At 65.5% G+C, this 13047-nt stretch overlaps 1 protein-coding gene across 1 annotated transcript; it reads left to right on the forward strand.

Annotated features, from left to right (window-relative positions):
- The first annotated feature begins 4953 nt into the window (after positions 1-4953).
- TGM5 (transglutaminase 5) lies at positions 4954-12540 on the forward strand. The gene is made up of 13 exons (XM_026721771.2): positions 4954-5081; positions 5177-5356; positions 7047-7283; positions 7612-7730; positions 7868-7996; positions 8100-8277; positions 8711-8849; positions 9471-9574; positions 9658-9897; positions 10919-11242; positions 11326-11486; positions 11622-11755; positions 12302-12540. Exons 1-13 carry the CDS (start codon positions 5072-5074, stop codon positions 12474-12476), a joined length of 2130 nt encoding a protein of 709 aa, XP_026577556.1. The 5' UTR covers positions 4954-5071; the 3' UTR covers positions 12477-12540.
- Positions 12541-13047: the final 507 nt, after the last annotated feature.

Here is a 13047-nt window from a genome sequence, read left to right on the forward strand (position 1 = left end):
AGTGAGTGAGGCTTCCGGGGCAGCCCCGCTTGCTTTCAGCGCCAAGGCTGCGTCTCCCGCTGAATCAGCGGCGCGTCCTTGGGATTTCCCCGCGTCCCGTGTGTGCGTGCGGGGGACGCGGGGAAGGGGAAGGCCGGGGGGAGGTGGGGGCTGAGAAGCCCAACAGCCGCTTCCTGGCCAGGCGGGAAGAGAGCCGGAGGAGCCGGGCTAAGGAAAGGCCCGGGATGCGGAAAGGAGAGCCGAGCGGGCCTCGCAGGGGGCAATCTCAGTCCCGTAGACAAGACCGGGGGCGGCGGGGCGGGGAGCCCTAAAACGGGAAGGCCCCCGGGGACCGAGCGGGAATCCCGAGCGCTCCAGGAAGCCTCTCCGGGCCGGCCCCGAGGATGCGCCGCTGGGCTCTTGCCGGCGCGGCTTTTCCTGACTCTGCAGCCGTTCCTTAGTTCTCCCCCTGCCGCGGTTGCCTCAGGCCCGGGGCTGCTCGGGCTGCTCCCCTGGGGGACCCCATGGCTGAGCCCGCTCCGCCCAGGGACGCGCCTCGCCCCGTTTCCGGGCGTTTTCACGCGGGGCTGCGACCCCCTCCGGCCCCACTCGGCTTTTGCCCACCTGGCCGCTGGCTACGCTGTCCCCCCCGCCCCGCACCCCCTGCAGACGACGCGCAGCCGCCTCCGGGGCCCTCCAGGTCCATACTTGATCACCTGAGCTCCAAGAAGGGCTCCAGGCGCTGCTCGGCCTGGTCCTTTCTGTTTGGGTTGGCCCACGCCCGGCCAGAACCTGCTGGGCCTTCCTCCTCCTCTTCAGCAGCCATGGACGGGCAGGAGGTGCTCCCAGGGAAGCAGAGGGACCCAGCCAGGGTTCCGTGGCAGTTCCACATTACTGCCAAATAAAATGGCCCTAAAACATAACTATCCTTCCTCCTCTGCAGATTTGGCAGCGTCTGGGCGCCAGGTTGGCCCCTCTTTGCCCACCCCCCAGGCTGCAGCCCCCCCCACCCTTGTTGACCCCCCCCCTGCAGCTAGAAGCCGGAGCTGCGAGGAGGAGGAGGAGGAGGAAGGCAGGGCGGCTCTTTCTTACCTGACCTTATTTGGGGCAGGTGCTGCCATTTGGCTTTTGCCCCCGTCCAGCTTTCTGCAGAGCCACCTTCGTGCTCTGGTGTAATTCCGTGGCCATGGGGCTCTGCCAAGAGCGGCCCCCATCTCCCTGCTCAAGGGGGCAGGGGCAGAAGGGCAGGGAAGGAGCCTGCCTCTGTCCATCAACCCCCTTTCTCCAGGCAAAGCGGTGCCTCGGGCTTGCTTGGTGGTGGTCGATTTACGTGTCACCTGCGGAGGCCTCCCATCTCGCTCAGGAGCGACTCTGGGCGGTGTATCCTGAAAGGTGGGTTGCTCTCCCTTCGGCTTCCTTTTCGCTTCGTGCTTGTCAGCCTGAGGGTTTCTGGCGTTCCCTCCGCTCGTGAACACGGCCTTAGAGAGCTCTGGTGGGCCAGTCCCCGTTTCTGCTGGCCTGGTCACCCCGAAGCAGAAGGGATGCTGAGGTGGAGCTGGATGCCAGCGGGCACAGTGGAGAAGCCGCCCAGTTGGGCAGGGCTTAAGCCCCACAAAGACAGGTGAAGATTTCAGGAAAGGGCCACATGGCAGCCCTCTCCCCCACTCAGTTGCTGCAGGCAGGCGTCCAGGCCAGGGAGAGACCCCCGGGGCCCTTCCTCGGCCAGGGTCCAGCCCCTCTTCATACCAGACCCTGCCTGGCTTCGGTCTGGGTGAGCCTCTGCTTGCCAGATGTACCTGCCGGGATGGCCTCCCGCCCCCCACCCCCGAAAATGCAGAAGAGGAGAAGGGGAGGCCCAGCCCTCCGGGGGGAGCAGAGTGGAGGGCGACTCGACTCACCAGCCAGCCAGCCAAAGTTCCAAGGCTGCCGCTGATGCCGTCCACCTTGCCCCGCGCCTGGGTTGGCAGGAGGAGCTGGGCTGCCCTCCTGCAGGAATCCCAGGAGATGCCAGCAGCCGCTGCTTTGCTGGCCCCCTGCCTGCTCTCACCCCCCCACCCCCCACCCCCCGCTCTGTGCTTGCCAGGGAGCAGTGGGGCTGGCAGCTGGTGGGGGGAGCTGTAGGCAGGACTGCGCCCAGCAGCACAGGACCCCATGCGGGTGGGCGCCCAGCCCCTTCCTCCTCCCATTTCTTCAGCCAGGAAGGGGCCCATCCATCGCCTGCAGGGCACTGGTCCCAGTCAGCCCTGGCAGTGCCAGTGGTCCCCCAGTGACAAACAGTGGCCTGATCTTGACCCCCACCAACCTGAGCACACCTGTCCCATTCCACCCCTTTTGGGGATGCCTGGGTGGCCACCAGGCCTGACCAGTGGCTGTGAGACAAGATCCGGAAGAGAAGCAGATGTCAGACAATGCCAGGCGGGGACTCACCTGCTGTCAGAGATGTTGGATTTCGCCTCCTGCGGGCTAGCCGGGACTTTGTGCCCCAGTCACGTGGGCTGCCCCGCCCGCAAATTTCTTCCTTTGGCACCAGCCCCCGGAGCAAGCTGTAGCCCCAGAGTGGGGCAGAGCCTCCTGGTCTCCTCCATGGGTCTGGGAAAGAAGGGGCGATCCCTACCGGTTTGGAGGGCCCACAACTGATGGGAATTACCTCTTGCTGCCTCCCCAGTGGACGGAAGGCAAAGGGGACAGCTGCTGCCATCGCACCCCATAATGAGCTTTGGCCCTCAATTCGCCTGGCAGATTCTGGCCCTCACGCCAGGGGGCACCACCAGGCAGCGGGCCTGAAAGCAAATGAAGGGGTAGCACCCACATGGGGGGAGACGGGTCAGACCCAGGCCCTCCCTCCCTCCCTCCTTCCCTTGTGCCTGCCTACTCTGAGGAGGGGCACGTGGCTGTCTCTGGACTGCTGCCGGGGGCCAAAGTCAAGGAGGGGCCCTGCTGGGCGCAAGGAACAGACGCCAGGAGCCGGGCACGGTGGGTCCGTGGCTCTTCCCCAGGGCCAGCCCAGCCAGGCGGACTCATGGCCCCACAAGCCACTCGCTGAGCTTTGGGGGCCATGTCTCAACCCTGTTGACCTGTCCCCGTCGGTTGCCAGTTGTGTGGAGGAAGGGAGGGAGAAGCCCAAACTCTATGTGGGGAGGAGAAAGGTGGGTGGCAAAGGCCATCCAGCAGAGGTAGGTGGGCAGGGATGCTGTGGGGGCAGCCCCTCCCCCAAACCCAGAGTCTGCAGTGTTAGGTCTGCGTCTCCTGAAACTTTGGTGGGGTCTTTGGTGCTTTCTGAGCTTTGTTGTTTCAACGTTCCAAGACCCAACTAGGTACCTTCATCAGTGCAGGTGGAGGGTTTGCACCGGTTTCTATTCGGCAGCTCGCCCTGCCTGTGTCGGTGGCGGGTGTAGTTTTCTCCTTTGTGGTTCTTCATTATAGGATATTGTTTGTCTGGTGTTAATCCCTGCTTATCTGGATTTAGGCCACTAGGCGGGATCGGTCCTTTTTGCTTCTCTGTTTCCTACTTGCTCTTCTATCGTCTCTGAGGCATGACTGGTTTTTTCCTCTGGGTTATCTATGGATCCCTGACTTGTCTCAGCGAAAAGCTTCCAGGAATTCCCGGGCATTATTGGGTTTGGCCTGGGATGCTTCCCCCCCCCCCCCCCCCCAGTGAAAATGTGGCTGAGGCCGCCCACATGCCTGGAGGGATGGTGAAGGCGTTGTCCCTCATGTCTTTCATCCACGGGTGGGTTCTGCCTGCCTCTCCTGCATGGCGGCTGCTGTGGGCCTTGCGCTGCGTTGCGTGGAAGACGGCCCCGGGCGCTCCTGGTTCACTTCAGGTGCCTGGAAAGGCTTTGACTGGCCTGGTGGCCTTGCAGGGACGGTGCCACATGGGTTCTTCCTGGGCTCTTTTTCTGGGCTCTTCTGGAACTAACACTCCCCCACCCCCGGGAACTCCATGAAGAGGTCGCCATGTCGTGGCAGCCCTGAAAAAGGCTCACTCTGGCCTGACTCCACCAGCATTGCCCCCCCCCACCGCAGAAGAGGCTGGAGGCTTCAGCCCTCCCCCCCACGAGGACATCTGGGGCTTGGGGAAGACATGTTGGGAGGGGGGAAATCCTGTGAGCCAGGTGCAAAAATCCTGCAGAAGGCGGGGAGGTCTGCCCTCTCTGAAGGCTCCCCCTCCCTGCAGAAATGCTCTCTGGCATGGCAAGGCTCCGTAGGGGAACAGGGAGCAAAGCCCACCCCGCCGGGCACCGACTGTGCTGAGGGGGAAGGGTCTCCTCTCCTGCCCCCCCCCCCCGGGTGTGCCAGGTGGCGGGAGAGCTGGGGCGGCCCAGAGAGGCTGGAGGCTTTCTGGAGGGTCTGGCCAGAAGGCCCTGCTCCGGTGGGGGGCAATGAGGGGAGGGCAGGCCGGGTGGAGGAGCCCCAGGCTAGTCTGAGGGGCTCGTGGTGAGAAGGGGCTGGTGGCGTCAGAAACCCCGCCAGTTGGGGGGCGGGGGGAGGGCCTGGCCGGGAAATGAGGCTCTCCCCCTTCCTCCCTTGCATCCGCTTTGATCTCCCTTCCTCGGGGCCCGAAGGAGCGGCTCCGGTGGGGGCCCCTCAGGGCCTTGCCTTCCTTGGGCAGCGGAGGCAGTAGGGCGGGGGGGGGGAGAGACAGGGCCTGGCGGATGCTTATGGACCCGGGAGCTGAGGGCCCCAAGCATCTCGAGGCTCCTGAGGCCCAGAGACTGTGCACGTCCACTCCAGGGGCCACGGCCCAGATGCGCAGGCTGCTCCGCCCGCAGGAGGGAGGGAGGGAGGGAGGACCCACACACCCAACTCAGTTACGCCCCCCCCCACCTTCCCTGGGTCCCTGAGCTTCCTCTCTCACACACAAGAGTGTGTGTTGACGTGCCTTTTCAGCAAGGGTGAACTTTGCCCACGCCCAGGCGGCTCTTGGGTGGGAGCTGCTGTGCCAGCAAGTTGGTGACGGAGCAGGAAGGGGAATCGGCCATACCCAAGTGCCACGCCTGGAGCCTCCTTGGCTGCTGCCCGATGCCGCCTGCAGGCATTTGCCAGCAGCAGCAGCAGCAGCAGCAGCAGCAGCAGCAGGAGCAGGAGCAGGATGGCTGGAGGTAGGAGGGCGGCTGGGCACGGACGGAGGGCCAGCGGTGGGGAAGGGAGCCCAGCTCTGCCCCACAGCCCCTCACTCCCCATTGTGCCCCCACAGAGCTGCAGCTGGCCTTTGTGGACTGGCATGGCCCAGAGAACGCCCATGGGCACCACACGGCCGAGATGAGCAATGGGCAGCTGGTCGTGCGGAGGGGGCAGCCCTTCACCCTCACCCTCCACTTCCACTCCAGGAATTACGAGACGGGCTCTGATTCCATGCACCTGGTTGCAGAGACAGGTAAGGGGGGAGGGGGGGACCCCAGGCCAGGCGCCCCTGCTTGTGTTCCAGACCAAGAGAGTGGCTGCTTCCAGCCCCAGCAGGAGGGGCTTCTCCTCACCCCTGGGCCCTCCTGGGGAACCGGGTCTCCCTTCCCCACTCCAAGCCCCCCAGACGAAGCGGTTCAGAGGCTGCTTCCACTGATGGCTACCTGGGTGCAGACACGGGAGGAGGGCTATTGAGGGTGACAGCAGGTGGGGGGGTGCCCCCCCCCCCCACCGTGTTAAGTCCCTGGGCAGAGTCTCTTCCTGGAGCAGTGAGTGATGATGGCTCTACCCAGGAGGAGACCCAGGGGAAACAGCAGCCAAGCTGAGAAGGCTGCAGCAAAGCCGCCGTAAAGCCTTTAACTGCCTGGGACAAGGCGGGTCGGTGGGGGGGGGAGCGAGGAAGCCCACTTAGGAACAGGCAGGAGGGGTGAGCGGAGGAGTCGGGAGGGGCTCTGCTCACACCGCTGTGGAAGGGAGGGAGGGAGGAAGGGCTGGCCGGATCAGCCAGGCAGAAGACCTCGCCGGAGGGATCGGCTCTGGTTCCCTTGGGGGAGACAGGACAGATCACCGAGGCCCAAAAGGGATTCAAGCTTGAGGGAGCCGCTGGCCAACAGCAGCCCCAGGTGGCCCTCCGCCTGACAACACTGGGGTCACTGGCCAGCCGGTTGCATCTCTGGGAAGCCCTGGAGAGACCCCATCCGGCCAAAGGGAGTTTCTGTGGCTCGGGGGGGCGGCAGAGCCGTGGCGCTCTCTGAGCTTGGTCTGCAAGCGTTTTGTGACCTCACCAGGCAACGTCTCTGCCAGCGCTTCTCTTGGGGTACCAATAGACCCTCTCGTACAAAGATGGCCTCTCCGCCTGGCTCCCTCCACCTCACCCGCCCCCATTTGGCAAGCGCTGGTGTTGATTTATACTGGATGTGTCCCGATGGCGGGCAACCGCTTGGCAAACCCATCAAGCGGCTGGTTGGGGGATTCCATCGGGGGGGGGGTGAGTTTGGGCAGGAGGGGAGCTCTGCCCACTCCCTGCGGTGGTCATTCCTGGGCAATGGCCGCAATGCCCCCCAGGGCCATCTCTCTCTGGCTGTTGCCACGGGTCTCCCTTCTCCCTGGGGCTGGAAGGCTGCCCCCGCTTTCCTGAGGCTGAGGCGGACATGCCACCTTGGCCAGCCATCCGGGTGCCAATGTCTTGGATTAGGGAATTTCCCAATTTTGGCCCTGGCAGAGCAGCAGTGGGAGAGGTGCCAAAGAGGACAGGAGAGCAGAGGCCAGATGCGGGCCCACTGGCCATTCCTTGGGAGTAGCTAGAACCTCCCCCCCCATTTGCAGGAGGCAGAGCCAGTCAACGGAATGCTACCCATCCAGCTGGGCCAGTCTGGCTGCCCGCCTGCCCACTGTGGAACACAAAGGCCCCTCCCCCGGCACGAGACTGGCTGGCCCCTCCCCGGCACGAGACCCCTATTTGCTTAGCAGTTCCCGCCCCCCCCTTCCCCCGAGGCATGGGACGACCAGCTCACCAGCTGGGCCCACAGGAGCAGCGAGTGAGCAAGCGAGAGACGGGCCCAGGCCTGGTGGGAGCCCAGCCCACGAGGGCTCCCTTGCCTCCCTTCCCTCTGGGGTGCCGGCGCAGGCAGGGGAGGACCCCACTGGTGCCCCTTTCTCCCCAGGGCCAGGGCCAGAGCGGGCCATCTTCCTGGTGAGTCTGAGCCAGCCACACAGCAGGGAGGCCTGGAGAGCCAGCGCAGTGCCCAGCGGCCCCCAGTCCACAGATGTCGCCATCTCTGCCCCCGCAGAGGCCCCTGTCGGGCAGTACCAGCTGAACATCCACTTTGACTCTGGCCAGGGCATGTCGTCATCCTACCAGCTGGGCAAAATCCTCCTCCTCTTCAATGCTTGGTGTCCAGGTACCGGGACTGCTCCGCCCCCACGGCTGGGGGTGGCACTGCCCCCCCTCAAGGCCACAGCTGGCCTCCAAAGCCTGGACTGAACTGAGCTGCCTAGGGCCTGAGTGGTCCTGGGAAGGAAGACCACCAGGAGATCTCAGGGCTAAGAGCACCCCAGAGCTCTCCCAGGCGGGCGGCTGGGCAGTTTTGACTCCAAAGACTCCTCTGGGGCTGGGGGGATGCCCCCCAAAAGGAGCAGCTTATTGGGGCCTTTCGGGAAACCCGAAATAATCGCGAGAGCAGGAGAGAAAATGTGAGAACCAACCGCTCTTCTCTCTCCACTGCTCAGAAGACGACGTCTACCTGGAAAGCGAGGCCGAGAGGCAGGAATACGTGATGAACGAGCACGGGGTCATCTTCCACGGAAACAGGAACTGGATCCACCCAGTTCCCTGGAACTACGGCCAGGTACGGGGAGCCCCCCTGGGCCGTGGCATCGCAGTTTAGTGGGAGGCCCACCTCGCTCCCCCCGCCAGTCTTGGGAAGAAGAGTCGGCCAGTGGTGCCCCCATCCTGGTCTGGCTCAGCTGCGTTTGTCTCCGGTAGTTCGACGAGGAGACGGTTGGCATCTGCCTGAAGCTGCTGGACAGCAACCTGCAGTTCCGTCACCACCCGGTGCAGGACTCTGCCCTGCGCAGCAGCCCCGTCTACATCAGCCGCGTGCTGAGCGCCATGGTAAGAGCTGGGCCCCGGGCACGCTGGCCACGGACTGGGACATCTGGGTGCCCCCTGCCCCTCCCACCTCTTTCCTCCTCCTCCTCCTCCTCCCCCCCCCCAGGTCAACAGCAATGACGACTCCGGGGTCCTCCTGGGCAACTGGGGTGAGGACTATTCCGGGGGCACCCGCCCCAGCGAGTGGAACAGCAGCATCCCCATCCTCAAGCAGTGGGAGCACTCCGGAGGGCAGCCAGTCAAGTATGGGCAGTGCTGGGTCTTTGCAGCTGTGATGTGCACAGGTAGGGCTGGAGCCGACCGCTTGCATGCAGCACCTGCCACGCCAGGTGGGGGGAGGGTGGCAATCTCCCTTGGTGCCCCTTCACCAAGTGAATCTCCCCCCCCCCTCCGCCTGGCCTTGCCCCCCTGCCGAAAGCCTTGGATGCAGGCCGGCTGTGCTCACCCAGGAGCTCTTAACCAGGGCCACCTTTCCAGGCCCCTCCCACCTCCTCTTGGGCCAAGGCGAAGCGTTCAGGCTGGCACTTCTGTGGGAAGCCCTTCACTTGGGCACCCCCAACCCCTGCGGCAACCTTGGGAATCCCTGCAGCCCCAGATGGGGGGGGGGGCAAGGGCTCCGGGGTCCACATTGTAGGGAGCCGGGGGGTAGGGGAGCCCCTGGCAGACACACAAAGCAGGCGGGGGGAGGGGCGGGTTGGCTCACCAACCCCCTCCCAGTGATGCGTAGCCTCGGGATCCCAACGCGGGTGGTGACGAACTTCGACTCGGGCCACGAGAAGGACGGCAACCTGGTTATCGACGTCTACTACGACAACACCGGGCAGCTGCTGCCCCGGGAGAGCAAGGACAGCATCTGGTGGGTGGCACAGCTGGGGGCAGAGCTCCGGGGCCCAGGCCAGGCTGTGTGGGGCTGGGCTGCCCTGCGGGCGGTTGGAGAGCCCAGCAAACGGTGGCTTTGGTGCAGAGAGGCCCCCCGCCTCCCTTTGACCCCTGTGGGGGACGCCCCCTCCCCGAGGCCTTTGGAGGAGGCCCCTCCCTTGCAAGGGGGGAGCACCCAATTCCTGTAGGTGGGTGGGTGGCTTTGCCTTCCCTGAAGTATCGGAAGGGGCCTGCTGGCCCAGCCCATATCCACAAGGCCGTGGGAACCCCTTGTGGGCTTCTGGAGAGCCACGGGGGCAGAACCAGGGTGGCCAGAGGGCCTCTGGCCTGGCACAGCTCCCAGGCCCCCTCCCGGCTGCCCCAGAGCCACTCTGCATGAGGCCTCGCAGAAGTGGGGGCTTGCGCTGAGGCCAAGTTCATGGAGCCCACTGTGCCCAGCACGGCTCCCTCCCCCAAATACCTGGCTTGGCTGGGACAGGTGGCTTTCTAGGCTGGCTGAGCACATCCCCTCCCTCACCTCCCCCCCCCCAGCAGGGCTGGGGTTTGCAAGGGGGCCGTTGGCTGCCCGTGACGACTCCCCTCCCTCCTTGTCCGGCAGGAACTTCCACGTCTGGAACGAGTGCTGGATGGTGCGCAGGGATCTGCCCCCTGGGTACGACGGCTGGCAGGTCTTGGATGCCACCCCGCAGGAGTCCAGCAACGGTAACTGAGACGGCTCCGCTCTCTTCTCCGGCGGGGCTCGGGCAGGCACCTTGACCCTTCCTCCTCTCTCCCCCCTTCGGCAGGGCTGTACCGCTGTGGGCCGGCGCCCGTCAAAGCCATCCGGAACGGCGACATCCACCTGCGCTATGACACCCCCTTTGTGTTCTCCATGGTCAACGCAGACCGGGTGGTTTGGCTGCTCTCCGGGACAAAGAGAGAGAAGCTCCAGTGGAACCCAAGCGCCGTGGGGAACTACATCAGCACCAAGGCCGTGGGAAGTGAGGAGCGAGAGGACATCACGCACACCTACAAGCACCAGGAAGGTACCTCTGCCCCCCCCCGGGTTTTCACAGCCCCTCCCTGCCCTGACGCCTGCCTCTTTCCCCAGGCCTTGGGATGGAGGGGGGGGATGGAGCCTCAAGATGGGACAAGACTCTGTCTGGTAGGGAGGACAGGCAGCCCGAGTGGGGCAGGAGGAGAGCTGGTGGGTTTAGCCCTGTGGAAGGTTCCACCCAGCCGGGCAGGGACTGGAGCCTCCAGTTGGGAAGGGGCTCTGGGTTGGGCATGGCCAGCCCACTGGCGGCCCCGGGAGGCTCCGCAGAAACCCTTTCTCTGGGCCGGAGGCTGCCAGGGCTATCAGGTGTTGGGATGGAGGGGGGGATGGAGTTGGAAGGGACCCCCGAGGTCTTCCAGTCCAACCCGCCGCTCAAGCAGGAGGCCCCGTATCACTCTGGGCAAACGGTTGTTCAAACCCTTGAAACCCTCCAGTGATGAGGGAGCCCCCCCCCCCCACGAGTCCCGGAGGCGGCTCCATGCACTGTTCTCGCGGTCAGGAGGGCCCTCCTTCGTTCCAGGTCGGGTCGCTTCCAGATCCTTCCCTCCGTGGCTCCTTACCCTGCCCTGAGGGAGGGCTGCCCAGGGCGGCCACGGGGTTGGGCAGCCTAGGCAGGAGCCAGATCTATGGCTGCCAGCCAGCCTGAAACATAACCAGGTGGCCCAGCAGAGCTTCCTGGGACCATCGGCCAGCCTCCCCCCCAAAGTTCCTCCTGGCCTGGCAGCCTATTCTCCCCCATCCCCGCAGTCAATTAGTTCTTCCAAGCCCTGTTTTACCATGAGAAGGAAGCCAGCACTGGCAGCCCTCAGCCTGTGCCCTCCCCTAAGTTGGAGCTGGCTGGGCAGCCTCGTGACGGAAAGCCCCCAGAAACGGGCAGGGCAGAGCTGCTCAGGGCCCTCAGCCAGCCTGCTTGCCTTTTGGAGGCACCCCTGCCAAGCCCCCCACCCGACCTCCGCTCCTCCGGCCTGGGCCACTCCCGGCCCCCTCAGGCAGCTCCTCTCCTCCCGCAGGGTCCCTGGGCGAGCGCCAGGTGTTCCTGAAGGCGCTCACCCGCAGCCAGCCCTTCGGCCCCATCAGAACCAGCACCCTCCCAGCACTCCAAGATGGCTCGCGCCCGGAACCCCCCACGGGGGCTCAGACCTTCCTCCACCTCCAGCTGGTGGAGAGCCCGGAGATCGGCCAAGACATCCGCCTCACCCTGCTGGCCCGCAACCTGGAGTTTGCCTCCAAGGAGCTGAAGCTCAGCCTGAGCGCCCAGTCAGTGCTGCACAACGGGCATCCCTTGGTGCCCTTCTGGCAAGACACGGTCTACCTCTCCTTCAGCCCCAGGGAAGGTGAGCCAGCGGGGTGGCTGTGCGCGGGGGTGGCTGCGGGGGCTGTCCTGCCCTGGCCCCCGCTACCTGCCCTCTTCCCACAGAAAAGCGCCTCCCCTGGCACCTCTCCTACCGACAGTACAGCCGGCACCTGCAGGAGGACAAGCAGATCCGGGTGGTGGCCATCGGGGAGGAGAACACCTCCTGGCAGAAGGTCCTGGTGGAGAAGACCATCACAGTGGCCACCCCCTCCCTCCTGATCCACGTAGGTGACCTCCTCACGGGCCAATTCCCCCCAGCCAGCAGAGGACGTGGCTACCCAGCAGTTCGGGGGGCGGGGAGGCTGGTCCTGACTTTCTAGGCCTTCCCCCCCTGCAGGTGTTCTAAGCCTCCCCCGCAGGTGTTGTCTCCCGTGGTGCTGGACCAGCCCTTCCGGTTCCGAGTGGAGCTTACCAACCCCCTGCCCGAAGCTGTCAGCGATGGCCTCCTGACTGTGGAGGGGGCTGGTCTGGTGCGAGGCCAAGCCCAGATAGAGTGAGTGGGGTTGGGCAGGCGTGTGTGTGTGTGTGTGCAACATGGCCCCTGAGGAATGATGCAGTGGGGGGCTGCTCTCCCTTTCTGTGCCGATGGTGCGTGTTGTGTCTGTGGGAGCAGCCATGTCTGGACTTGCCTAGCCGTCGCCTGGCAGATGGGGGGGACTCCGCACCCCCGTTGGGTGCCAGAAAAGGAGCTGCGGACCCCCCTGGGCCGCCCGCTGAGCCTCTCTGGGGCCGGCAGGGAGAGCACAGCCAGCCTGGCCCCAGCCACCTGGGGGAGCCCTGAGAGCGGGTGGGGCACCCTTTCGGGAAGGTGCCGGAGGCTCCTCAGCGGCTGCTGGATTCTGGCCGGGCCTGTTTTGTGCCTCCTTTCCGGGGAGAGCTAGACAGGGCGAGCGGCCCCGAGGGAGGGAGAAGACGCTCTGGTGGTGTGGGAGGCCGGCCCTTCAGATGCCCGGAGGCTGGGGAGCTGCAGGTGTGGGAGGCGGCCTTCTCTGCCGGAGGGAGGGAGGCCGGCACTGAGCCCCTGCCTTTGCCTCCGCAGGTTGGGCTTCCTGCCTGCCAGACAGCAGGCCAGCCTCACCCTCCAGCTGATCCCCTACAAGAGTGGGCCTCGGCAGCTGCACCTCACGCTCAGGAGCAGCCTCTTCCCCCCCCTGAAAGGACACAAGCCCCTGGAGGTGGCCGAAGACGGCTGGAGGACCGGCTGGCTGCCTTAGCCGCCTCGGCTGCCCCACCCCCACCCCCCTCCCTCAACGGGCCCTCAATAAACGGACTGTTGCACCCGCGGGTCTTTTTCGGGCTCACCTTCTCCAGGAGCCCCAGGCCACGTGAAGCGGGGGGGGGGAGAGATCTCACCACTGCGCCGGCAGCAAATGGAGCCCCTCCCCCCAAGCTCCCGGACCTTTCCGGCTTTGGGGTGAAGGGAGCAGCCCTCCCCCAGGTGAGGGGAGATGGGGAGGGGGACTGAGTGGGGGTGGGTGGGAGCAGCACTGAGGCTCCACAGGTGGGCTGAGCGAGGCGAGGGGCTGCGTTTAACCTCGGGCTTCATCCCCAGCAAAATGGGCTCCTCCCGCAATGCACCACAGAGCCCGGACACAGCAGGTCTTGTGAGGGAGCTCAAGAGGGCTGCCCCACGCCCCGGGCAAGGGGGGCCATTCCCCACAGACAACCCCCCCTGCACGGCTGGGGCTGCAGAAGTTTGAACCCCCCCGGATCGCCCTCCCCGGCTCCCGTCCCCCGAAGAGTCGCCCAGGGAGGGTGGCCCCACCCCAAGAGTTGGCCATCGGG

The sequence above is a fragment of the Pseudonaja textilis genome, chromosome 3, assembly GCF_049901715.1.
Source record: "Pseudonaja textilis isolate UNSWEBS1 chromosome 3, rPseTex1.2, whole genome shotgun sequence".
Classification (NCBI taxonomy): Eukaryota; Metazoa; Chordata; class Lepidosauria; order Squamata; family Elapidae; genus Pseudonaja; species Pseudonaja textilis.

Bases quoted from the DNA above. Each gene is read 5' to 3' on its own strand.
- TGM5 (XM_026721771.2), top strand. The intron at 5,357-7,046 runs GTAAGGGGGGAG...CTTTCTCCCCAG, and splicing joins GCACCTGGTTGCAGAGACAG to GGCCAGGGCCAGAGCGGGCC. The intron at 11,487-11,621 runs GTAGGTGACCTC...CCTCCCCCGCAG, and splicing joins CCCCCTCCCTCCTGATCCAC to GTGTTGTCTCCCGTGGTGCT.